At 46.7% G+C, this 27,771-nt stretch overlaps 1 protein-coding gene across 9 annotated transcripts in view; it reads left to right on the plus strand.

Moving 5' to 3' along the window:
* The window catches only part of GLYCTK (glycerate kinase), a 43,451-nt gene extending 17,783 nt beyond the window's left edge, over window positions 1-25,668 (plus strand). For all 9 annotated transcript variants that reach the window (XM_053289750.1, XM_053289745.1, XM_053289746.1 and 6 more), the window contains 4 exons: window positions 12,536-12,938; window positions 14,271-14,422; window positions 20,467-20,642; window positions 21,602-25,668. In XM_053289750.1, the coding sequence (XP_053145725.1) occupies window positions 12,536-12,938; window positions 14,271-14,422; window positions 20,467-20,642; window positions 21,602-22,507 (1,637 nt within the window). In that variant the 3' untranslated portion in view covers window positions 22,508-25,668. The remainder of the gene's footprint in view (window positions 1-12,535; window positions 12,939-14,270; window positions 14,423-20,466; window positions 20,643-21,601) is intronic.
* The last annotated feature ends 2,103 nt before the right edge of the window (window positions 25,669-27,771 follow it).

The following is a 27,771-nucleotide window of genomic DNA, read 5'->3' on the forward strand; positions in this document are numbered from 1 at the left end:
AGCGATATATAAATATATTGTTAGTGTTGTTGTTAGTGTAAATGAGCCTCTAAGCATAGATTTATAATAATAAAGAAGTAAAATTGAATCAATCAGAATTTACATGGTCATAAAAATGTAGCGTGGAAGCTGATTGCACTAGCTGGTTCATAAAGTTGTTTGATTAGGAGATTGGCATCTTCTTGGATGCAGGGGAAAACGTCTTTTGTTTTAATCCTCTCCAGTTACCTATTATGTCAGACAAAGGACCAAGCAGAAAGGGCCAGGACACTCCCACCCAGGACACCCAAGCCCAAGGGGAAGTTCTTTCCCTCTGGCCTTTAAAAGAAGTATCCCTGTTGGTCACAGCTCTCAGGGCAAATCAGTCAGTGGGGATGATGTCATTCTCAGCTCTGCTTCACGTGGAACTGGAATTAAACACTTCTTAAGCACTGAGCATTTAGGTACAGTTCACACCATTGGTACAGCAAGTCTGGCAAGATGACAGGCATTTCTGTAGCTATTTGCATTTGTTAACATTTGGAATCTAAAAAAGATGAAAGTGTGTCTGTGAGGAGGAGAACTTGGGAGATGTCTGGTTGGAAGGCAAACTGCAGTTCCATATGCATGCAGGGGGCTCACACAGGCTGTTCCCAAAAGTGGTTTTAGACTGGTCTTAGATACAAAGGCATCGTCTCATACAGGAGTAAACCCCTCCTGTATTCTACCAAAGGCAACCCCAGGGCTCTGTGGGCACCAGGAGTTGACACCAACTCAATGGCACAACTTTACCTTTAGATACAGAGTGGAGTCAAGTTAGATGAAAAATGCAGTTACATTTCCATAACAGTACCGAGTGGAAAGTTGCTGAGAAAGGTTTGGTCCTAAGATACCAAGTGCTGTAAATGCACCATCAGCTTTGTCCTGAAAAAGCTTAGACGAACAAACTAAGAAAATAACCACAAATATGCTTATATAATCATTCTCCTAAGTACAGAAACTACTAACGTGCTGCAGTGTAACTTTTTGAATCAGAGTCTAGGCTCCTTATTTGTCGGAGAATTGTCAGCGCTAACCAGTGAGAGTCTAGGGGTCAGCAGAGGCGGGACCAAGGCTCAGTGGAAGAGCATAGGCTTTGCAGGCAGAAGCCCCCAGGCAGGGACTTTTACACACAGCAGGCTTTACTGGGAGGCTTTACTGAGAACTCGAAGTTGTCCCAAAAAACCGACACACATACCGTAGTAGATTTTTTTTTACCTCGGATGTACATCGGACTACACTCTTAACGTGCAGTGAAAAGCTCAAATTGTGTGTGAACTGCTCCTTGATAACTTGCAGGGACTTGGGGGTAAATCTGGCTGATATGTGAACGCACCCCCTCCATTCCGGAGGAGATGCGACTTAAAGGGCTTTAAAAGCCCTCCATGAAAATCTTCCAGGTTCAATGCCTGGCATTTCTAGCCCAGGGAGGGGAAGACGGCCATTTGAAACCCTGAAGAGTGACAGCCAGTCAGTGCAGACAGTGCTGAGCCAGATGGGCTAGTTGTCGGGATTAGGCCAGTCCATATTGATGATGATGATTATTATTATTACATTTTATATCCCGCTCTTCCTCCAAGGAGCCCAGAGTGGTGTACTACATACTTGGGTTTCTCCTCACAACAACCCTGTGAAGTAGGTTAGGCTGAGAGAGAAGTGACTGGCCCAGAGTCACCCAGCAAGTGTCATGGCTGAATGGGGATTTGAACTCGGGTCTCCCCAGTCCTAGTCCAGCACTCTAGCCACTACACCACGCTGGCTCTCTTATGTTCATGACTGAAAGTACTTTGTGCTAAAATGGCAGTCACTGTGGGCTAGGCATGATTCTAATGGCTATGGATTATACATGCCCATAGGAATTTGATTTTGGAGTTGTTTAGACTCCCAAAGTCCCATTTCTTACTGAATTTGATGTTTAACTGCAACGATTTATTTGATTTTACATTATTTCAGGTAAAGTGTGAATGCTCTTAACATATGTATGTACATATCTGTGTGTGTGTGTGTGTGTGTAAGACCCGAGTTCAAATCCCCATTCAGCCATAAGACTTGCTGGGTGACTCTGGGCCAGTCACTTCTCTCTCAGCCTAACCTACTTCACAGGGTTGTTGTGAGGAGAAACCCAAGTATGTAGTACACCACTCCGGGCTCCTTGGCAGAAGAGCGGGATGTAAATAATACTAATACTAATACTAATTTCATATATATATAAGACCGCAATATATATAGGTCATTGGACCACACTGCATCATCATCCCCGGAGGATTTCATAAGAGGCTGGGGATGATGGCCTTATATCTGGGAGCTCAAGTGAGTGGGCTGCTGCAGAATCACAAGGAGCCTTCTGAAGAAGAGCATATGATGATGATTTATTCAAATGAATATGCAGATTAGGACCATTATTCATTAATGGCAGCTTATGAAGTTTTCATTTAAAGGAGATTAATCTAAACCCTTCACAATCCCCAAGCAATCCTGTCACCGAAGAAGCAATTCTCAGCAGATCTCTGCAAAGATTAATGAGGGCTTCTGGACCACTTTCTAAAGAAAGACTTCTAAGTTAGAAATGAGCAAACTAAAAACAAGAAAACTTTGTGTCTTGGCCGTAGTTGTCAAAAAGTCCAGATTCTGCTCCATGGAAACCTAGACTCAGCGCAGAGCATCAATTATACACACTGATGGACTTTCTGCCCTGGCTCTGTCATTGCTCAAGAGAGGACGGTGGCACCAGAAACAGGGAAAGCAGCTGTTGCTCCGAGAGCCTCTTTGCCCCTGGAGTAAGCAGGCGGCCTTGTTATGGGCCTTGCTGCTCTGTTGTGCCAAACAGAGTCACAGCCCTCTTAGTCTAGGGCTGCTAGTAGATGGGTCCCCCTCCCATTATTTATGCCCTGCATTTCTTTTAGCAGCATGCCAAGTACCATAAAGTTACAGTTCAGTAACAGGAGATGAAAACAGAAACTACAGCCCACAAAATCTCAGTCGTGTGTGAAGGCTAGGTAGGTGCCCACTGCGTTTGTGCAAATTCAGTCCGTTGTTCTTGCTCTCCCTTTTCTCCCTCTCTTGAAATGTACGAGACCCTCCCTGTCTTGTTTATGTTACTCCATAGAAGGCCAGGGGTATCAATGGTCCTTGATGAACAAATCATTTAAAAATCCAAAAGCAATAAATTGACCAATCCCAATAAAACTTTTAGAAATGGGGCAGACAGGGAGAGTTCTGAAGACCTATGAAATGGAACATAAATCAAGTGCCTGAAAGTTCATTGCATAGATTAGTAGCAACTGCTGTAAAAGCCCTGTTTCAGTAACTTCATGCTTCTAACATTTCCCCCTAATGGAATCTTTACCTTATTATGGGTAGTGAAGGTAAAGTGTGCCACCGAGTCGGTGTCGGCTCCTGGGAGTTAATCACATGTGGCTTCAAGCATCGGGGTAAATGTTGAGCGAAGCCACTTCGCCCTATACTCGCGGCATTGAAGGAAGCGGCTCCTCCCCTCGGCTTTCGGGTTTGGTTTCTGCAAGTTCACAGGGCATGCCTCCGTTTCCCAGTATGGGAGCTGCACAACTTTGCCTGTTGGATTTCTGTACGGCGCGCACTTCCCCACCACCTAACTGTTGGAAGGCATGGAGACCTGGTGGAAGTGAGCCGGGCAGTGCGGGGCTGATAAGCCAGAGCAAGGCGGCGTAGCATTCTCCTCACCCCCAAAGTTACTATCCTTCTTTAAATGAACACCACGATGCAGGGCCGGAAGCAGCTGCTTCCCCCACGTTGCCTTTGGAGTGCCAGCACAAGCGGGATGGATGGGCTGCTGGGAGAGCCTCACTCTGGGAAGAAGGAGAAGGAGAAGGAGAAAGAGAGGAGTGCATGAGGCACTCCCTTCACGCAGGGCTGCTGGCTTTTTGCTTTCTTTTTGCACCGCAGCGTCCCCTGTCCCGGATCTTTGAGCTAGCGCCTGCTCTGTATGCTAGAATAGCTGACCAAGTGATGGAGAGACCTGATGGAGCTGCACTTTTCCCCAAGCAAACTACAGGCAAAGGTTGCCAAATCCCCTCTACCTGTCTCTTTCAAAGCAGCTGGACCTGCAGCAATTAATGGGTGAAGATGTTAGTGCGATTAAAAGCGTGTGATTAAAAGCTTCAACTGACACTTGATGTTACATTAGACCACCCAGAGGCTTTATAGACAGGGCTTCTACCCCGAATCTCCTTCAGGGGAGAGTGTGTGCGTTCACACACCAGCCACACATACCCCAAAGTCCCTTCGAGATCCTTGGACCCACTCCACACACAAAACAGGCTTTGTCTTGCAAATTCTAGGTTATCTTAAGTTATTTTTGGGTTTTTTTAATGCTGGCTTTAAGCTACTTTTTCTGAAAACTCAGGAGCAAATAGGGAGAGGCACTGTAGAATCATTAGCATGATCAGAGGGATACTCTCTTTAGAAATGCAGATGTAGCTCTTTAGTAATCTCCCACCACCACCATTGGCTAGAAGGAAAACATGGAGGCATGCCATGTGAACTTGTAAAAACAAAAACCAAGAGCAGAGGGGAGGGGCTGCTTCCCTCAATGCCGCGAGTGTGATCCAACATGGCTTCGCTCAACATTTACCCTGCAGCATGAAGCCATGAGGTGAAGGCCCGAGAGCATAGCGAACAGAGCATAGCGAACAGGACGTAGGAGTTTTGCAGGAGTTTAGCGGGAAGTGTGCGGGGGAGCCTGGAACAAGCCCCTGAGATCACAAGGATCACAAGGAGCTTGGTGGAGAAGAGAACGTAAGTACATATCCCTCCCTCGTATCCCTCATATTCTTGGGAAAGGCTGTTTGGACAGTTAAATAGCTGACCATTACAGCTGAGACCTATCCTAATAAACTATCAAATAAACGGACAATAAGCTCCCTAAATACTGTAAACAGCCAACTAAAACAGTATGAAGATAGAAGGTCAGCAGGGGAAGGGGCACTTCCCAGTGTATTGCACAGAGTGCCACATGTACGACTATTTGCCCCATGGGCAGAAGTCATGGGTGTGTGCTCGGTGCAAGGAGCTCCTGGCTCTCAGGGAACAAATCCGTTCCCTCGAGACCAAGGTGGCGGATCTGGAGAAGCTCAGAGAGACAGAGAGGCATGTGGACGAGACCTTCAGGGATGTGATAGAGGCATCCCACTCGAGGGTTGGTAGCTCCTCTGCTGTCAGGGAGAATAAAGGTCTTGGGCAAGGAGGACATCAGTCTGAGGAAGAGGGAAATGCTCCTTTAGAAGGGACCCCTTCTGTGGATGATGACCCCATATCCTCTCGCACAGGGGATACTCCTCTGGGGGGTGGGGGCCTCCTTGTAGCTGGTGATTCGATCATTAGAGGGATAGAGAGATGGGTTTGTGACCCGTGTGTTGACCGCACGGTGACCTGCCTGCCTGGTGCGAAGGTTGCGGACATTACGCAGCATCTAGACAGGCTCCTAGGCAGTGCTGCGGAGGAGACAGCTGTCGTGGTGCACGTCGGCACCAACGATGTGGGGAAACGCAGTCGGGAGGTCCTGGTAGCCAAATTTAGGCTGATAGGTAGCATTTTGAAGTCCAGGACCCCCAAGGTAGCATTCTCAGAAATGCTACCTGTTCCACGCGCAAGTACAGTGAGACAGGCAGAGCTGAGGGGTTTCAATGCGTGGATGAGACGTTGGTGCCGGGAGGAGGGGTTTAAATTTGTTAGGCACTGGGACACATTTTGGGGCAAGCAAGGCCTGTACAAAAGGGACGGGCTGCACTTGAACCAAGATGGAACTAGACTGCTGGCGCTTAAAATCAAAAAGGTTGCAGAGCAGCTTTTAAAATGACACCTGGGGAACAGCCGATGGGAGCTGGGCAGTATCCCGTTTGGCAAAAGCCATCCTTTAAAGTGTGAGGCTGCAAAGAATTCAGATAAAACAGAAGGGGACAGAGCAGAACCGCATAAAGAGCAGACAGGAGCCTGTGCCAGCAGGTCAAAGAGTCAAAAGAATAGCATACATCAGGGGAGAGATACAGCATATAGGTGCTTATATGCCAATGCCAGAAACCTCCGAGCCAAGATGGGTGAGCTGGAGTGCTTGGTTGCTAACACAGAAATAGATATAGTGGGCATAACAGAAACATGGTGGAACAGTGAGAACCAGTTGGACACTGTTATCCCTGGATATAAACTCTATAGAAAGGACAGGGAGGGGCGCCTTGGAGGAGGGGTAGCACTGTATGTTAAAGAAGGGATAGAATCTAACAAGCTAGAAAACCTAGGTGGACTGGAATCCTCCACAGAAACCCTGTGGGTGACTATACAAGGCCGGAAAGGGAACGTGCTACTGGGGACGTGCTATCACCCTCCGGATCATAATGCCGACAGTGACTGGGAGTTGCAGGAGGAAATCAGGGAGGCATCAAGGAGAGGCAGGGCTGTAATTATGGGTGATTTCAACTACCCACACATAGACTGGGTAAATTCATATTCAAGTCAGGACAAGGAGGTCAAATTTCTAGATACGCTAAATGACTGTGCCCTAGAACAGTTGGTCATGGAACCAACCAGAGAGAAGGCGACCTTAGATCTAATTCTGAGTGACACCCAGGACCTGGTGCGTGACGTCAGTGTCATCGACCCTTTAGGGAACAGTGACCATAGTGCCATCAAATTCCGCATACATGCGGGGAGAGAATCACCAATGATGTCTAACACAGACATTTTGAATTTCAGAACAGGAAACTTCTCCAAAATGAGGAGTATGGCGAAAAGAAAGCTGAGGGGGAAAATCAGGAGAGTCACTTCGCTCCAGAGTGCATGGAGTTTACTCAAAACCACAATACTAGAAGCCCAGTTAGATTGTATACCCAAAAGGAGGAAAGGTACCACTAAGTCCAAGAGGATGCCAGCATGGCTAACAGGTACCGTCAAAGAAGCCATAAAAGGGAAGAAGACTTCCTTCCGAAATTGGAAGGCCTGTCCATATGAAGAGAACAGAAAGGAACACAAACTCTGGCAAAAGAAATGCAAGGTGACAATAAGGGAGGCAAAAAGAGAGTTTGAGGAACATTTAGCCAAAAGTATCAAGGGGAATAACAAAAACTTCTTTAAGTACATCAGAAGCAGGAAACCTGCCAGGGAGGCAGTTGGACCATTAGACAATGAGGGAGTGAAAGGGATTATTAAGGAGGATATGGAGGTTGCAGAGAAGCTGAATGAGTTCTTTGCATCTGTCTTCACGGCAGAGGATACTGAGCATATACCTGTTCCTGAAAAAGGCATTTTAGGGGTGGAGGCTAGATTGCTGAGTCAGATAGAAGTGACAAGGGATGACGTTCTAAACTGTCTGGAAAAACTGAAAGCTAACAAATCACCAGGGCCAGATGGCATCCATCCAAGAGACCTCAAAGAACTCAAATGTGAAATTGCCGACCTCCTTGCTAAAATATTTAACTTATCCCTGAAATCAGGCTCTGTACCAGAGGACTGGAGAGTAGCAAATGTAACACCGATTGTCAAAAAGGGATCCAGGGGCGATCCGGGAAATTACAGGCCGGTTAGCCTAACGTCCATTCCAGGCAAATTGATGGAAAGCATCCTCAAGGATAAAATTGTAAAGCACCTAGAAGAACAGGCCCTGCTGGGAGTGAGCCAGCATGGCTTCCGCAAAGGTAAATCTTGCCTCACCAACCTTTTGGACTTCTTTGAGAGTGTCAACGAGTGTGTGGATCAAGGTGATCCAGTTGACATAGTCTACCTGGACTTCCAAAAAACTTTTGACAAAGTTCCTCATCAAAGACTCCTGAGGAAACTTAGTGGTCATGGGATAAGGGGACAAGTACATGTGTGGATTGCTAACTGGTTGAAAGACAGGAAACAGAGGGTAGGTATAAATGGAGAGTTTTCACAATGGAGCGAAGTAAGAAGTGGGGTCCCCCAGGGATCTGTACTGGGACCGGTGCTTTTAAATTCATTCATAAATGATCTAGAAGCAGGGGTAAGCAGCGATGTGGCCAAATTTGCAGATAATACCAAACTCTTCCAGGTAGTGAAATCCCAAACGGATTGTGAGCAGCTCCAAAAGGATCTCTCCAAACTGGGAGAGTGGGCGACAAAATGGCAAATGCGGTTCAGTGTTAGCAAGTGTAAAGTGATGCACATTGGGACGAAAAACCCCAACTATATGCTGATGGGATCCGAGCTGTCGTTGACGGACCAGGAGAGGGATCTTGGGGTTGTGGTGGACAGCTCGTTGAAAGTGTCGACTCAATGTGCGGCAGCTAGGGATCACTAGAAAGGGGATTGAAAATAAAACGGCTAACATTATAATGCCCTTATACAAAACTATGGTGCGACCACACTTGGAGTACTGCGTACAATTCTGGTCACCACATCTTAAAAAGGACATTGTTGAACTGGAGCAGGTACAGAAGAGGGCAACCAAGATGATCAGGGGCCTAGAGCACCTTTCTTATGAGGCAAGACTACAACACCTGGGGCTTTTTAGTTTAGAAAAAAGACGACTGCGGGGGAGACATGATAGAGGTCTATACAATCATGCATGGTGTGGAGAAAGTGGAGAGAGAGAAATTCTTTTCCCTCTCACACAACACTAGAACCAGGGGTCACTCCATGAAATTGATTGCCAGGAGGTCTAGGACCAACAAACGGAAGTACTTTTTCACACAACGCGTGATCCACTTGTGGAACTCTCTGCCACAGGATGTGGTGACAGCCAACAACCTGGATGGCTTTAAGAGGGGTTTGGATGACTTCATGGAGGAGAGGTCTATCAATGGCTACTAGTCGGAGGGCTGTGGGCCACCTCCAGCCTCAAAAGCAGGATGCCTCTGAGTACCAGTTGCAGGGGAGTAATGGCAGGAGAGAGGGTGTGCCCTCAACTCCTGTCTGTGGCTTCCAGTGGCATCTGGTGGGCCACTGTGCGAAACAGGATGCTGGACTAGATGGGCCTTGGGCCTGATCCAGCAGGGCTGTTCTTACGTTCTTATGTTCATGTGCAAATAACTCCCCAGCAGACATTTAAAAAAAAAAACCAAAACGAAAGTGCGAGTAAGCTGAATTGTCGGCAATGGCCCCTCGGCACAGCAAAGAAAAATGTTGGTTTTTTTTCAAAAGCCGCTGGGGATACAGGATTTTTTTAAAGCCAGACATTCTTTGGGCTAAGCCAGAATGCCCAGCCTCGATTCGGTGGGGTGGGAGGGCGGGGCAGAGTCATGTCTGTACTGCTCCATGATAGCCCACAAGATGTCGGGGTAAATACAACTAATATGTGGACTGGCACACTCGAATTCAAAGTGGATTTGAAGTAAAAGCCATGTGTGTAAAGCCACCTGGTGACCACAGAGCCCTGTGGTTATCTTTTACCCATATTAAAAAATGCTCCAATATAATGTAACTGGTGGAAGGAGAGGCATTTCCTAAGAAGAGCTGGAGGGCCAAATTCACCACCCAACAGTTGCCCACGGCCCAACACCTAATTGCTCACCAGGGGGTAGGGGGAAGGAGAAAAAAAGTTCCTTCTGATTCTGACATCAAACCATTAATTCTAGATCAATTGGATATGAACTCTGTGGGTGGGCAGAATGAAGTGGTTGTTGCATTCTGGCAAGTTTTCTGTTCTTAACTTATTATTGCATACCATATATGTGTCTTACTAGATCCCAGAAGCTCCAAGAGCAAGGTTTTCCATTCCCCAAAAGCCAGTTGTCAAAACAGACACTATAACTTACCAGTGGCTGCTGTCAAGAAATATAGCAGCTAATGACAACTCCTTCCTCTGTCCTGCATAGGGCATTGGCTTCCTAGCACTAAAGATGGTTCAAGTAGTTTGTATGAAGTACAACGAGCCACATTGGGGACACTGATACTGTCCATCAGTGTCTAACTTGCTGTAAAATATACATGGCCTCACATGGTCCTGCTGTTGGTGGGCATTGGAGCGGGGGGGGGGGGAACCTAGTCACTGAGGCAGAAGCCTCCCCCCCCATGCTTTCATCCATAGCAGCGGCTTGAGTACTTACCCAAGCCTGCCAACATTGTGGGAAACAGGAAGAGAGAGAAATCAGAAAAGTAGGGGCAAAAATAGAAAACAGAACAGTTTTATGGGGTGGGGAGGAAGAAGGCAGAAAGCAAAAAACCCAGGGCAAAACCAGGGAGAAAGGCAGAAAGCAGAAGTGGGGAGGGGAAAAGGGAGAAAGCAGGGATTGCATTTCCCCTCCCACCAATCAAACAAGCTAGTAAAAGACTTCCCAAGGTTTCCCTGGCTGCTGATCCTTTATTAGCTTGTTTGTTGGGGGAGGGGGCACTGCCCCTCCTACCCTTGCTGACCAGCCACCACTGGTCAGCACTCATAAAGCCTTATATGACCTAGGTTTTGTGCCTTGAAATGCGTAGGTAGCCAGTGCAGTTGAGGCAGGCTGAAGTATATCTCTTTTGTCCCTATTCAAGTAGCTGTTTGCCAGTGTCTGCCTTCTGTCTCTTTTTAGAATTTGAGTCCTTTTGGGACAAGGAGCCATTTTTTCATTTATTTTGCTATGTGATTGAGATGGTTTTTTTTGGGGGGGGGTTCTTGAAAAGCAGTATATAAACAATAATATTTCCCTCCTCTTTTGAGAAGAAAAGCTGCTTAATTTTGCACTAAGTAAAGTCTCCAAACAGTCATCCAGGGGAGCCCACAGAAAACACATTTGCAGACAAATGCTTGCATGGTATAGCCAAGTTCCTCTGTCAGTAAGAAAGGATACAGCTGCCATATTGGATTTAACTAATATAAAGCTCTTATTGCCAAAGCGGCAACTTGAGATTGCAGGAACAATGTCAGCTCAAGAAGCACTCCCAGGCTGTGAACCTGTTCAGCACAGGGTAAAGAAGTCTTGTTTATCACAAAAGTTTCCACCTCCCCGGATCCAGGAGTGTAGGGAGGTTGCCGGCGCCCCCTGTGTCAGACGCAGAGGCCCGGCTAGCCACGCCCCCACGGGGGACATGGTCTCCCTCGCAAATGGGGCCGCGCAGCCCCGTTTGGAAGGGAGATCGGCCCGCGCTACATTGGGCAGGGAGAGCCGTTCCGGCCACACCGCTAATGCAGCGCAGGTCAATCTCTCTCCTAAAAGGGACCGTGTGGCTTCGTTTGGGAGGGAACACGGTCGGCCCCGCTGCATTGGCAGTGAGAGTCACTCCGGCCGTGCTGCCAACGCAGTGTGGGCCAATTTTGGCTCCAAACGGGGCCACGTGGCTCCATTTGGGACCGAAATAATGCCCCCGCATCTGATGTCAGATGCAGGGGGCATGTCAAGCCCCTGAGTGGTGGCAGCCCGAGTTCTTTGAGCCCGTTTGCCCAATGGTGGCTCCGCCCCTGCCCGGATCATTGGAATCCACCATTAAAATAACAATGATTTTGTCTGGATTCAGTTGCAAAATGTTTAAGACCAATGACTGGAGACCATTTCTCCAAGCATGGTCTCCGGTCTCCAGACATTGATTTAGAACAGGCCTGCTCAGCTTAAGCCCTCCAGCTGTTTTTGGACTACAACTCCCATAATCCCCAGTCACAGTTGCCAGTAGCCAGGGATTATGGGAATTGTAGGCCAACATCTTGCAGGAGGGCCAAAGCTGAGAAGCCCTGATTTAAAACAAGCACTGATGGTCCTGGATTGCCTGATAGTGAAATATATAGCTGGGTATCAGAGATCAACACTTGGCATGTTTACCTGGTCTTTATTTGAAGCCTGTTGTGCCAGGTACCTTAAGCCAAACCTGTGAGCAGGATGAAGTAACAGTTTGGGGGGTGGGCTCTAGGGATGCTGCTATCACCTTTGGGGCCTGGTGCTAATGCTAGGCTTGTAGTATCTGCCTGAGTGTTTCCCATTTTCTCAACCTATAGATTACTAAACAATGTGATACTGCAAAAGCACCATGAAACTCTGGTATTGTCCCCTCAGAAAGAAATTGATCCTGCAAAGCCATCCTCAAACTTGTTATTGCTCAAAGAAATAGTGGGGCTTTTCTATTTCTGGAAGGTGACCTTCACTGGGGCTTCTTCTTGTGTAATGCTGGCCTCAGAAATCTTTGGCTTTGTAGACCTGCTGTCCTACAAGAATGGATGCTATTCATTCTTCCATTAGGCTGTAGCTCTATGCTTTTGTGGGGGAAGAAGGCAGTGTGGCCTTCCTGTGGTTTTGTTTACTTTGTGGCTTTGTCTAGTTCCCTTGGTCCTTTAATTATTAACCTCTCCCCTTGATCCAAGACCTCTGGACTTTCCAAAGAGAGCACCAAGCTGGCACTGCAGTTGCTGGAGGCTGAGGCAAGAGAACAATCTAGGGGCAGGCAGAGTTTGAGACAGGGAAACAGAAAGTAGAGACAAATTCAGTACATCTCTCTCTCTCTCTCTCTCTCTCTCTCTCTCTCTCTCTCTCTCTCTCTCTCTCTCTCTCTCTCTCTCTCTCTCTCTCCATTTACTGTATTTCACACCATGGCTCAAAATGTTCTCTTTCCTTCTCCTTGGTTGCAGATATCCTATGGCTAACAACTCAGGCCATGGCCTCTGTCTTTAAAGGCTTGCCTGGCATTGGCAGAGCCTGTTGGCAGCCCAGTTCTCGGTTGACTAGTGAGGCCGGATCTTCCCACATGGCCCTCAGGGAACACGGGCTGCATCTCTTCTGGAGTGCGGTTGGCACCGTCCAGCCAGGGCCCATGCTGAAGCGGGCCCTTGTGCTTGAAAGAGGGCGGTGCCCACAGCTTGTGTTGTCGGGCCAGCCTTTTGAACTGAGGAAGAACTTGTATCTGGTTGGCTTTGGGAAGGCTGTTCTGCCCATGGCCGCTGTGACAGAGGACATCCTTGGCGACTACCTTGTAAAGGGAATAATTAGTGTGCCTCGAGGCATCCAAGCAACGCTCCAGCACAAAGGAATGAGGTAAGGAATATGAGCCTTTATAGGGATGTGCATGGACTGTGGTTCGAGCACTTTTGGGGAAATGGAACAGAGAACAAGGAAAGCAGGTGCTCTCCATCGCCCCATGTAGCTTCCTACTGGGGCGGTTCACATCACAGTAAATAGCTGCGCAATGCCAGTATGCACATGGTGTCCACACATGCGTGGACACCATTTGCGTGGTCATGACCACACAAATTCTGCCCACGTATATGCGGACACCATGTGTGTGCTGGCACCATGTGGGGGGTTATGGGGATGTGCGCTGCCCCAGCAGGAAGCTGCATGGGGCAGCAGAGAGCAGGTAAGGACCTGCTCTCCTTTTTCTTAAAGGTCTCTGTCCCATTTCCCCAGAAGTGCTCGAAACGCGGCTTGTGCACATCCTAAGCCTGTTTAGGGTGATTAAATATGAAACTAGACCTAGGGAACAGGATGTTTGTCTGCTTCTAGGTTTCCTCTTAAGTCTCTTTTTGACTTGACATAACTCAATCCCATTCTTGGCTTTGTGTTGCAGAAACCAGTCCTACCTTTCTGCCAACACTAACTGCAATCTAACCCCAGCCTATAGAGATACTTTTTAACTGAAAGAACAGTTTTCTGTTCTTGGCTGACTTAATGCCAGCAAATAACTGTGCCCGATAGACATACAAATGACAACCTATGCTGCCCTTTTGTTTGCTCATTTTAAGTGTGGAGAAGAATCCCAAACTAGAAATCTTGAGGTCAGAAATGCGATTCCATGGCCACTCTGGTGTAAAGTAGCCAGCCCTGAACTTGCAAGAACTTCTAGCTGATTGACCTCTTCAAAGGATGATCTGAGCATGTTCTAATTCTAAACAGGGGTTTATAGAAAGGGAAAATATCGTGACCTGTGACAAATCCAAGATAGTAGCAACCTTTGGGTGAAATGCTTTGGAATGCATCATTCCTCTGGATGGGCTGGTTGTGTCAGAATAACAGCCCCCGCCCACACACACACACACACCTCCCCGCCCACCCTTACAAGTCTCAGGTCTGGAGAATGCTTTTGCCATAGTTTTGGTAATCCTTGCTGTTCAGCTGGAAACAGGCTATGATTCCATTCATAATAGACCAGAATTTATTTTTGTTTTGTGGGGTATGTGACTGTGAGAGTTGTGTGTGATGCAGCGTGAGAGCTGAACCTTCTGGATGAGAAAGCATAAACCCATCAGTTATTAGATTCTTGCACCCTCACTGAGCAGTTAAGAGGTGGCCCGATTGCACTCTGCTATCCTATGAAGGGAAGTTTAGTGGTTCAGAAGATGCCTGTTATCTCTTTTTTTAACACTGCAGTGAGATGTTGCTGAAGCCCCAAAGCCGCATCCTAGTTATGGAAGGAGCTAAGCACAACCTTCCTGACAGAGAAGCGATGGAGGCAGCTAGCGCTATCCAGGATCTGGCCAAGGGCTTGACAGCAGAAGACCTCCTCCTGGTGTTGATCTCAGGTAATATCTGGGATTCCAGAGCAGGGTACTGTAATCATCCTTCCTTTCCTTTTTCTAATCTGGTTTATATTTTCTCCTGCTTGCGCATGGAGGAAGCCTCTCCATAAATGTGCCTGGTAAACTAGGTCAAGCTGTCTGTTGCAAAGGAAGCAGAACTGGAGCGTAAAGTTGCTCGGAGTCGTTCCCAGCGCGACTCCCACGCTGATGGCGGCTTCACAGCATGTGTGTCAGAATGTGCTCGTCTAGTAGCAGGACAATGGCAGCGACCCAGCCTCTGAGGCATGTGTGATGCTCTCCTCTCTCTGTCTTGCTTTGGAAATGATGTCACCATTGACCCGGTAGCCTTTTTTGTCTTCTGCTCTTAGAGTTTGTTGTCCTTCCATGTTGGGGATCCTAGTGTGTGGTGATGCCTGCTGGGATGAAAGAAGCTGTAATGCGAAATACGAATGATACTCAGTTCAGTATCTCTGCATCATACATTTTAATTAGCTTGCTGAAATAAATTCCTTGGCTCACATACTGGGTAATGTTGCGCACAAGTAAGAACATTTTGTGCATACAAGTGTGGGAGGGGTGATTTTCACCAATCCTCCCCTTCCCTCTACTGCCTCCATGCCCCCCTCCCCAAAATAGGCCTCTGAGGGTTGAGGTGTTTTCAGGAACATATTTGGGGGGGGGGGCATTGAGGGCAGCCGAGAGATCGGCTAAAATTGCCCCCACCTTGTGTGCACAAAAAGTTATGTGCATACAGCATTATTCAGTATGTGAGTCCTAGTTCCACCATTTAGTCTTGAACCATTTTTAATTTTATTTAATTTAGAAATTTATACCCAGCCCTTCTTGTAAAAAGGAGCCCAGGGCAGCTACCAAATTAATATCTAATTAAATAGCTTCCAACACACACACACACACACACACACACACACACACACACACACACACACACACCTCTGATTCTTTTTCCCTGAAACTGATTCTAGTTTGATATTTATAGATCTTACTTTGTAATTAATCTCCAAGATAGAGTTCTGTTCTTGCATTGCAGTTTTTCTTCGTCTCACGAAGCAGTGTTCTTGCTTTTGTTTCTCAGAACCCTTGCATGTATTTTTGAAGCAGCAAGGCACACCTTCTCCAGGGGGTGGCAGTCCTGAATCAGAAAACAAAAAAAGCAAGGCTATTCCAGTTTTTTCTGGGGGTGAATAAATGGAGCCTGCATATAGTAGAGTTAGAGAAACCTACCGGTGGTTTCCTCTGAATGGGATGAGTGGCCATTGAATGGGATGTTGTCTTTTCTTGTCTTGCGGGTACAGTGGCAAGATTCATGTTCTTCACAGGGGTAATGCAGTAGCAGAATGTCTGTAACTTTTCAGTTTTACAGCTTAGTTACATATCATTCAGAATGTTTTTCAGCTACATTGGTGCAATCTTACATGCCTGAAAATATGTCACAAGCGGGTATGTATGTATGTATGTAAAGCATTTAGAAGCTGCTTTTCCAACAAAAGGTTCAAGGCAACTCCAGCGATCCTGATGGACAAGCCATCTAACAAGATGGACTGTCCCCACTGACCATACTTAGAGTGTAATTATATCAATGTTTGTGCAGTACCTCTCTTGATTATATGTACTTTAAAGAAAATATAGCGATCATATGCTATTTCTTAGGCTTAGGGCACAAACACATTAAAATATCTAGCAATATGAAATGCATTTAAAAGTCTAGATCTTCACACATCACCACTCCCCCTGGTATCCCCACAGTACACATGTTTTCATAAATGTACTAGCTTGGACTTTGGTTACCTTGCCGGAGGAGAGACTTCCAGATCTGGAAGGCAGCATCAAAGAATGTCGGACTGTGTGCCAGCTCTAATCTTATATTGATAGGTGGATGCTTGACAAGAGACCACAGCAATGGTTACAGAGCAGGCTGCACAACTTCAGGCCTCCAGCTGTTGTAGGACTACAACTCCCATCATCCTTAGCCAGTTGGCAATGACCAGGGAGTTGTAGTCCGGCAACATCTGAAGGGCCAAAGTTGTGCAGCCCTGTTATGGAGCTTAGGAGAAGGAGAGAGTGATCTCCAAAGTGTTCATACTGCTTATGTGTAGAAACATCCATTGATGCTTTTTATGGACTCCCTTTGTGCACATGTCTTTGTGTGCATGTGCACATGTCTATGTATTTTAGTGTTACCAAAGTTCCCTGAAGACACTTTGTGTGCTAAATTGTTCTCCTAAGTCCACTGCAATCTTCGTGAAGATCCCCGGGTAGCTGTGAGCAGTCTGGCATGCTGGAGAGAGAATTCCACAGCATTCTCCAAACATGCATCTAGCTGGATGAAAGTGCTGGAGATCCCCTTGAGTTTTTGCTGGCCCTTCAGCGGCTTCTCTCTTAAAAAGACTTTGAGACCCTTAAATCTGTCATTGCCAGTTCTCCTTCTGTGGCTGGGGGAGCCATTTTTCAAAACTCCCACATAAAGAGCTCCCTCTCTGGCTACAGTTGTCTCAGGTGGATTCCTAGTGATTGACAAAAAGAGATATCTTTTGAGTTCTTTTTTTATGGTTTGTCATATTTTACAGATTTTGTGCCTCAAACCTCAGAGCATTTATCATTTAATGGTAGCTTTTGTACACCGTGTACAGCATTTGCCCTCTGCTCTTTCCACAAGGCTCGTGATCATCTCTCTCCGCAGCCACCCTGTTGGGTGTGATCACACCTCTGTTGCTTGGACTGTAAATACATCTGGTCCGTGGGCCATTGCTCTGTCCTTCATTGACCCCTCCTTTCCTCTCCCTCTGGGTCACGGCCAGAAGCTTTTCACTGCTTATGCTCTCCGTTCAGGTCTCCATTTCTATTTTTTTGTTTAAAGTGCTGCCCATTATAAACGAGGTCAGGAAAACTGTAGACATTGACAAGTGTACGCATATGGCACCTCTACTGGCACTCCTATTACCTTTAAGTCAGGAGTGGTGAACTCAAGTCGGGGTAGAGAGCAAAACTCCCCACCCAGCAAATTCCCAGGGTCCATAACCACCGTTTTACTGAAAAGTCAGCAGTTTTGATGGGGCGAGAAGTGGCAGGTCCAGTATTCACTTCCAAGGATACTCTTCAGCATCCAGTCCCAGTATGCCAGCCTTCCACATCTTGCCTATTAAAATGGCTTCACTACTAGCATCATTGCTCTCAGTCAGACCTGGGCGCCTGGCAACTCTCAGGTCTCCACTCCACCTAGATGCCTCTGCTTGTCCTCCCAAATCTTTTCACATGCTAAAGCAGCCATCTCAGCCAGCCTGCCAGCCAAGGCTGCTTTACACGCCACCACAGCCTGTTTTCGTTGCAAAGGCTAGCAAGTGGCGAATTCCATGCACAGCCCTGCTTTCTTTCAATGCATTGTCCTCTCCTGTACCTCCACACTTGTTGACACTTTGAGCTGCTCATTTGAAGGTATTTGTGAGACCCTGGTTGTGTGAAGGGTATGCAGTAGCAGTCATTTTCCTTAGTAAGGACATCACTTTCTACTCCTGGAAACTTCATTCATTCGATTTCTATACCGCCCTTCCAAAAATGGCTCAGGGCGGTTTACACGGAGAAATAATAAATAAATAAGATGGATCCCTGTCCCCGAAGGGCTCACAATCTAAAAAAGAAACACAAGACAGACACCAGCAACAGTCACTGGAGGTACTGTGCTGGGGGTGGTCAGGGCCAGTTACTCTCCCCCTGCTAAATAAAGAGAATCACCACCTTAAAAGGTGCCTCTTTGCCCAGTTGGCAGGGGTTAACTTTGTGTGAACAATCTGTGTGAAGTATGGCAGTGGGGCTACAGGCCATCTTGGATATCCTAAAGCCTTGTGCTTCACAACCTTGCTCTAGTTCAGATTTTTTCTGCCCTTTTTAAAATTCTTAATTCCTTGCTGGATCAGTCATGACCCTGATTGTTCTAATTTGAAAGAGAAACCAAGAGTTGTATGCAGCCACATCTCTGTCGGACAGGAGTCTCCCCTCTTAATTATAGGCGCAAGGGCAAAATGGTAGCTTGCAGACCGGTGGATAGCATGTGAAGTTGGTGGCATTCAGGCGTGTGCACAGCTGCCAGCCGCTGATAGTGCGGTGGCCGCCTTGATGTACAGAGCCATGTGAAAGCTGACGATAGAGGAGATGGATGCTGTTAGGGGCTACAAATGAGACTGGAGAGATGGACACTCTCACTGTCCTTGTGACTAATATATTTGGGTGAATGCTTGCCTCACTAATTTAGCATACCAGTATCTTCAGACACATCTGTCATTAGGCAAAGCTCAGTCCTTTTCTTAATTTTGGCTTCATAAAAGTGTATTCCATCACAGAAAAACAAAACTCAGACTCAAAGCCTGTGTCGACTCCTGGCAACCACAGAGCCATGTGGTATTCTTTGGTAGAATACAGGAGGGGTTTGCCATTGCCATCTCCCATGCAGTATGAGAGGATGCCTTTCAGCATCTTCCTATATCGCTGCTGCCTGATATAAGTGTTTCCCATAGTCTGGCTTTCCCATAGTCTGGGAAACATACCAGCAGGGATTCGAACCAGCAGCCTAGGAACATAGGAAGCTGCCATATACAGAGTCAGACCATATAGGTCCTTCTAGTTCAGTATTGTCTACCCTGACTGGCAGTGGCTTCTTCAAGGTTGCTCTTGCTCCCTAGGCAAGTTACTTCCCTGCTGCTCCATTAGGTGGCTAGCCAAATAATCTCCTCTCTAAAAAAAGTATCATTCCCCCAACACGCCACCAAAGTTCTCTTACTTGGACATAGCAAGGGTTTGCTCTGTCCTGGTGATTGTAATTTCTTCCCATCATGCTTGGGGTGAAAGTTAATCTTTGCCATCATCTTTTCATAGTTCCCTATATCATCACAATTTCATCATCTCAGCTTTCCCCCTCTTAGCTCTGACTTCTGCTGTCATTTTGCCCCTTGGTTGTACCAGGATTAGCATCTCTCCCTTCCATTCATTTCCAGAATCTGTCTGCACCGTCTCCTCATCTCTCAGTGCAGTAATTTTGTTTTCACTTTCTCATCTTTTTCTTCCCTGCCTTTCTGCACAGTCGCTTTTCCACCTGGATCATTGTTCTGCAAATATCTGTACATCATGATTCATTGTGGAGACCTCCTTGGATTCTGTTTCCTGCACCCTCATTTCCAAGCCCTCTATCTTCTGCATTGCAAATTGTCTGACATTCATACATACATGCTCTCCTTCAGGAAGCATTACAGAACAAGGTGCTTGTCCCAGCTTCTGCCATTTCTCCACAAATCTAGAAGGCAATTCACACAAGCAGCTCTACCCAGGCATTCACTGCCTTGCCAGGTCACCCGAGGCTTTACCCCAGGCTATTGCCTAGGCGGAAGGGCGCAAGCGTGCCCTGGTTGTGTGAGTGCTCGAGCTGTAGGCAACCTGAGCACATACAGATCCAAGCACACCCAGAGCAGCACCCGGCTGAGGGGGAATTCCTCACTGCACCGTGCCCTTGGTGCAGTGCATTGAGGGATGCCAGAAGACCTCCTCCTCCGGCTCAATGCGGCGTGGTTCGTGTGCTGCGCAAACCGCAGAGCCTTAGAACTTGATTGGATGGTGTGCAGGGAAGCAGGGAGGAGACTGGCTCCCCGCCAGCCCTTCCACTTCGCCATCGCTTTCGGTTGTGTGAATGACCTCCTCGTGGTGCCCAGGCCCAGGACTGACCGGACTGCCCTGAGTCCATGATGTCTGCAGGAGAGACAGGCGTAATGCATTCAGAGGGGCTTTCATATGTGAACCTCTGTTGCAGCTGCTCGGTTGGAAAGAGCTCCTGGTTGTCAGTCCAGGAAACTACCGATGGCTGAAAGCACTGAGAACTGAACCTGCTTCCAGTGCATGCGGAAAGGCAGGGAAAGGCAAATGCCAGCTGCAAAATGTCTCTGTTTGGTCTGAGCTTCTTGTCTAGGAGAGGTTAGTTTCTGGGTTGTGAAAAGGAATCCTTCTGCATAGCAGTGCACTCTCTTCTTAATAACTCTCCTGTGTTTTAGGAGGTGGGTCAGCACTTTTACCTGCTCCCATACCTCCAGTCACCCTTGAAGAGAAAGAGACCATCACCAGGCTACTGGCTTCAAAGGGCGCCACCATTCAAGAGCTGAATACCATCCGGAAGGCCCTCTCCTTGTTAAAAGGCGGGGGGCTGGCACAGGTGGCCTATCCTGCACAGGTGAGTGTGTGGGAAGGTGTCTTTACCCATTGACGCTTTCAGTGTTTCAAAGAGGACACCATTTATTAACTCTAGGTCAGCTGTGGGTGAAATGAAAATAGAATGAAGTTCAGAAGGGCTTGAACAGTGTTAGTCCTCATCGATGTCAGTGGATACAAATCAGGTCAGCTCTGTTTCAGTGATGCTGAAGAGAACGTAGGTAGGTCACGAGTGTCCCCAGTTGTGATGGACATGAAAGATCACCGACATCTGTGCAGCCCTCCTGAAAGAACTGCCATCTTCAGATTGCACTGAGAGCTCTGTGTGTGTCTGTGTGTGTGTGTGTGTGTGTGTGTGTGTGTGTGTGTAGTGCGTGACAAGGAAACCCAAGCTATGCATCCAGAATGAGTTCTGAAAAAAACCCATCCTAATATTCTTGATGGCAAAGGATTTGAAATTGGAGAGGAAGGATTTGGAATTCTTCTTTTAAATGTTTATTTCTTTTTTTTCATATACTTACATGTACATTTAACAAGTTAAGAAAAACCTCTTAAAAAAGGATGTTTAGCATAGACTGGAAAAGATGAACTGTTTCTCATAGATAACTGAGGAGAAGCAGTCAGTTATGTCAGGGATTAAAACTGGCTTCATGCGTAATGCAACCAATACTATTGTTTCTGGGCTTCCCATAAGCATCTGGTGGACCACTGTGGAAAACAGGATGCTGAACTAGATGGGCCTTGGGCCTGATCCCGCAGGACTTATCCCTGAATCAATGTTCTTATCCCTGAATCAATCATCTGTGGTATTTGACCTCTGGTGGCTTCTATACTCCTGCAACTCATTTTGTGATCAAGTGTGCCTGAGTAAACTCATCCTTAGTTGCAGTTAAGGCTCAGTCTCGGGATAGGCACAACTGAACAGTACAAAGCCCTTGTGCTTCATGAACTGCTTTCATCCGCTGCCTTCTTTGTCTCCAGGTGTTGAGCCTCATCCTCTCTGATGTCATTGGAGATCCCGTGGACATTATAGCCAGCGGCCCCACTGTGGCTAGTTCTCACAGTGTCCAGGACTGTTTTCAGATACTGGCCAAATACAATCTGCTGAACAACTTGCCGAAGTCTGTGGAGATGGTGCTCTCCAACTCTGCCACAGAATGCAACATTTCCAAAGACTATTCCCATGTCTACAATGTCATCATTGGCTCTAACAGATTAGCTTTAGAGGAGGCCAAATGCCAAGCAGAAGATCTGGGGTACCTAACGGTGGTCCTAAGCACTGCAGTGTGTGGGGAGGTTAGCACTGTGGCTCATCTCTACAGCCTGATTATTCAGCTCGTTTGCTTGAATGTCATGGGAGCCTCTGGAAACAGCTCTTTAAAAGACGAGGTGAAAAGTGCACTCTCGAATCTTGTAGCAAAGCTGGAGATCCCAAGTTTAAACCTCATGGAGGCTTTAAAAACATTGCAGGGCTCTCAAGCTGAAAAACCCATCTGTCTTCTAGCTGGTGGAGAAACTACTGTGCACCTCCAGGGAAATGGGAAAGGTGGAAGGAACCAAGAACTGGCTTTGCGCGTAGCCTTGGAGTTGCACAGAGCGAAGACCACTGCGGACGGCAGCTTCCTTGGGAGATACGAAGTTGTCTTCCTGAGTGGTGGGACTGATGGACAGGATGGGCCAACCGAGGCCGCTGGGGCCTTTTCTAGCCACAAGCTGGTAGCTGAGGCTGAGCAAGAAGGTTTCAATGTGGAGTCTTTTTTGAAGAATAACGATTCATACACATTCTTCACCCAGTTCCAGAGCGGCCGGCACCTTTTGATGACAGGCCTGACAAGCACAAATGTCATGGACATTCATGCTGTTTTAATCAGAGCCAGAAGTGGTTAGTGAGTGATGCACCTTTCAGATTCTGCAGAGAAGGAAGAGCATCAAAGCTGGGCATATCTAGGCTGCATAAATTGGGGAGTGCTGCTATCCTGATTGCTAATCTCAGTAGTTTCATTTTCTTTAATTAGGCTGAGGCAAAGGTAACCATAGCACCAGCAACCAGGATATATCAAGGCTGCATTAGTACCTTCCAGCCAGAGAGTCCTAAGAGAGGAGAGCTGGTTTTGTGGCAGCAAGCATGACTTGTCCCCTTAGCTAAGCAGAGTCCGCCCTGGTTGCATATGAATGGGTGACTTGATCTGTGAACACTTCATGATCTTCCCCTTAGGCCCTTGGGCATGCATCCTTTGCAAGGTCATTGGGAAAGCAACTAATCAGATCCATAGGATGATGTGACATGACATAAGAGAGGAGAGCTGGTCTTGTGGTAGCAAGCATGACTTGTCCCCTTAGCTAAGCAGGGTCTGCCCTGGTTGCATATGAATGGGAGACTAGAAGTGTGAGCACTGTAAGATCTTCCTCTTAGGGGATGGAGCCGCTCTGGGAAGAGCAGAAAGTTTCAAGTTTCCTCCCTGGCTTCTCCAAGATAGTGCTGAGAGAGATTCCTGCCTGCAACCTTGGAGAAGCTGCTGCCAGCTGCTGCCAAGACAATAATGAGCTAACAGACCAATGGTCTGACTCAGTATGTGGCAGCTTCCTGTGTTCCTAGAACACATTTGTAGTAAGAGAGATTGCTTTGATTTCAGACATAGAAGCTATTACAATCGCGCGGGTGGGAAGGCCGGGTGGAACCTACCTTCCCTGCAGATGATTCCTGAAGGTCCTTTTCAGTGCACCACCACATGCCACACGATCTGTGCTGCACGGAGTAGCGTGGATCTCTGGAGGCTAGGACTTCTTGTCCCAGCCTCTGGATATCCCACAATGCACTACGCGATGAGCATGGTACATTGGGGGATATCCCCATGCGACAGGTGCTCTAGGCGTCCGTCTCTGAGTATACACACAGACTCCATACCTGGGGGTGGGGAAACAAATCCCAGGTATAAGCCCCGGTACAAAACCCAGGCTTGCGGGGAAGGCAGCGCCAGGATCAGGATCGATCCCAGTGCTGCACACAAGCAGCCTTACCCAGGTAGGGCTTCCCGAACCCAGGTAGGGCTGCTCATGTGCATAGCTTTATATAGTGCTTGTGTGGTCCCTGTGCTATTCCATACTAATCTTGCACTGTAGCAACTGGGTTGACCTCATAGAAAGAGGAGAGTAATCACTTTAGATCCTACATTACCAAGCCTCAGTATGTTTACTCAGAAGTAAGTCCCATTGAGTTCAGCATTAACTAATTCTAAATAAGTATATCGGATTGCAGCCTTACTGTTGTATTGTAGCACAAACTTTTATAGGTATCGGCTTACTTCAGAAAGTGCATGAATTCAGAGCTCACCTGAATGAGTCTGTCAGTTTGGCATTTCACAGTCCTACTGCCAAGCATCAGGGGCAGAAGATGTGCCTCCCTTTAATGTTTCCCTCTCCTTTCCAGTTTGATGTCTGTAACCACATATTTATCCAAGGTCTGTTTTTTTGTTACGTGTATATCTATAAAGTTACTAAGGCTCATTTGTTGTACTGACTCTATTAAGCACAGCTAGCCTTTGAGGTGGTCAGACCTCTACTCCTTGAATGTTATTCCTGTAGTGTTATTATGCTTTAAATACTTGTGAGTTGTGGAGTTAGGAGTGTTCAAACATTTTACTTTTCTGTTGTAAAAGCAAATAAGGATTGTTATAATGGTAAATGCTAGCCTCTTGATCCTGCAGTGGGCACTCCTGTGGGAGTTAGATGCTAGGCAGCACTGAACTCTAGAACTCCCAGCCTAAAGGGGAAAAAATAAAATAAAAACAAAAGCAATTAAGAGAGGAAAGTGAAATCAGCATTTCACCACGTCCATATAATAGTACTGCCTATTATTACATAGCTTTCTCATTGTCTGTTGGGTTTTTGTGAAAGTATAGAGGAAATACAATATATGCTTATTCTGTATATTTGTTTTGACATTCTTGAATATTGTACAACCATTATGTTTGTCCACAGTGCCATGTTTTAATATAAGTATACTGGAAGGACATTCCAAAGATAGGGGGTCACCACTGAGAAAGCCCCATCCCTGGCCCCCACTAACCAAATATGTGCCATTAATGGGGCCAAGACCAGGGCCTGTGTTGAGGATCTGAAGATTTTGGCAAATTCATTATGGGTGAACTGTTACACCTAGGAATGGATATGGATCCCAGTTATGTATGCAGTTGGGCAAATAATCTAAATCCAGATCCAAGTCAATGGAACTTTATCTGGAGCGGTTCTGATACCTATACAGTGTCCTCAGGCTTATGGGAGAATTGTTATGAGGCTATTACACAGTTAAGTACATTGGTAGAAGCGCATCTGTGCTGTGTGCAGAATGTCCTGGGCTCAATCCCTGGCGGCAACTCTAGGTAGGACTGGAAACACTGTCTGAAACACTGGAGAGCCCCTGCCAATAGGTATACACCATACTGACCTAGATGGTCCAAACGTCTGATGGTCCAAACGTCTATTATTCAGTGAGGCTATTCCCCCAATCACTGGAAAGGGGGCTAAGGGGGCTTAGCCTGCTTTCCAGGGATCATGGGAACCACCAGGTTCACAGGCGAGTCCGGTGCTCCCAAGGCAGCTAGCCCGCCTAATTCCCCCTCCCCTTAAATGAGGTAAACGGAGCAAGCACTCCGTTAACCTCATTTGGTTGCTTGTGTGTCGCCACAGCGCATGGCAACACTGACCCCTGTCTGAGAGGCTGCAAGCAGCCTTCCAGGCTTGGGGGTCTCTCCAGGATGCCCTACTCACTCGCGCAGGGCACCCTGGACCTTCCAGGGGTTGCATAGTCCCCGATACCTGCAGCCCCCGCCTGCTCTGTGACGGAGCCAGCAGACATGTGGCCGGCTGATCCAGCTGCCCAGGGCTGCCTTTTGGTTGTCTGCGGGGAGAGCGGGCTCAGCCAGGATGTGGTAGCTTCATGTATTCAGTGGTATTTAACACCTTATAGACTCTCTAAAATTTGTCAACATTTTGTGTGAGAAGTGTGAAAGCAAGGGAGGAGGATGATATTATTAAACTTTATATTAGTGGTCTGTGTCAAAGTGAAGATTTTTGGGAACCAGATTCTACATGTCATTAATAACATATTGTAGGTTGTACTGACATTTGATCCAGGACTATTATGGACACAGATAAGGGGGAAAGATCCCCAAGAGAAAGGAGTTCTGTTTTTTCAGAGATGATGGTAGCCGCAAGACTCATAATTGCAAAATAACAGAAAACAACGGACCTACCAAGAGTAAGAGTGTGGTTGGTTAAATCTTGGGATTCAGCAAGATTAATACACTCATTTGGTATCTAGAGTCCCTTTAGAAGTCTGGGCTTGAGCCAATACTGTCTAATATTGTTCAATACATTTGTAATATTGTCTTTATTGTTTTATGTTGTTTGGATGAGGATTATATTAGTTATAGCTTAATAATTGGTTTAACACTTGGCCGACATGTTGCACAGTCTTGTGCTGGCGTTTCTGATTGGTTCACGTGCTGTGGGCCTCTAAGGAAGCAGTAGTGGTCTTGTGCGAGTGCACAAACACTACAGATTGCCCTCCAGCACTTCAAGAGCACAATTTTCATTGGGAACAATGGGAGTTGTGTTGTCAACGTGTGGATGCAACGCTGCAAATATTTTGCACACTCAGTACTCTTGTGCAAGACTACCAGTGCTTCCTTAGATGCCCACAGCAGCCCGGGCCATGAGATGGTGCAGTGTGTCGGCCACTGTTATTAACTGCTGTAAGATCATTTCAGTGTTTGCTATAACCTTGGCTGACATCTTAATGCTGCACTTGTGCAAGGCTGTTGTGCACGCGCAGGGCTGTTGCACCAGCTAGTTGCACTAAGTCTGGAGTGTGCATTCCAGGCTAGTGTCATGCTGCTACTATTGTTTATATAACACTTTCCAACAAAAGTTCTCAAAGCAGTTTACATGAAAAAGAATAAAGTGTGGGGGGTGGTCTCCTGACCCCAAAAGAATCAGTCTACAGACTAGAGATGTACATATCAAGCGGCATTAAAAATATGATAAATAATAAGTAAATAAAAAGATGCACAAGGTAGTCACCAGCGACAGCCACTAATTTTTTTTAAACATTTATATTCCGCTCTTCCTCTAAGGAGCCCAGAGTTAAGTTTCTCCTCACAACAACCCTATGAAGTAGGTTAGGCTGAGAGAGAAGTGACTGGCCCAGAGTCACCCAGCTAGTCTCATGGCTGAATGGGGATTTGAATTCGGGTCCCCCCAGTCCTAGTCCAGCACTCTAACCACGACACCACACTGGTGTAGAGATGCTGTGCTGGGGTCTCCACCTGCTTAGAATTACCACTTTGAAAGAGGCGTTTTGGCCCAGGTAGCAGAGGCAACGAGTGCAAGCTTGCTTGTCCTTGTGCCAGAGAGTGCACAGCTTGTGACATGCCTCATAGTTTTGTAGGGAACCTTTGCACAAGAGTGCCGTGTTGAGCATCCCCATGATTTTGCACGGCTATGCCATCATCTTGCACTAGTGCATTTTTGTTTGTTGCACAAGCACAGCATTAAGAAGCTGGTGCTTGCCTTCATGTTTGTCAGCCCTGTTTTTGTTCAGTATTTGTTCCAACACTGTCTTAACTAAGTATCTTTACTTAGCTGTATACAGGCATGTGGTCAAGTGGTAGCACTTTTCCTGCATGAGATATCAGTGGGCTATTGTATGTTTATTTGCCCTAGCCTGGGCTTGGTAGTGAGAAGATTATTTGGCTCAACTGCTGAGTCCATGACAGAAGACCTTGACACGGAGAATCTAATTTACTCCAGAATCAATGAGGATATGCATTTTAACCTTTGATCCTGGAGTCATTACTTAACACTGAAGCAGCGTGTATTGTCATCAAGTTATGAGAAGAATGGTATGAAAAATAATCCAGATGTATTGACAAAAATGCAATCTGACCCTGTGACTTTTTGCTCACCCTTTGTGATGACATTTTCTTGCTGGTTGGAATTTCATGGAGGAATGAACTGTGCTGTGTGGATGCTGAAAGCAATCCGTGTATTATTTCACTAACTGGCCCCAAAACAATGCAGCCTGAAGTTTGTGACCTTTTTAACTGTATAAAGTCAGAAGTCACTGTCACTTTGATTAAACTTTCTAATCC

Source organism: Hemicordylus capensis, chromosome 2 (assembly GCF_027244095.1).
Source record: "Hemicordylus capensis ecotype Gifberg chromosome 2, rHemCap1.1.pri, whole genome shotgun sequence".
NCBI lineage: Eukaryota > Metazoa > Chordata > Lepidosauria > Squamata > Cordylidae > Hemicordylus > Hemicordylus capensis.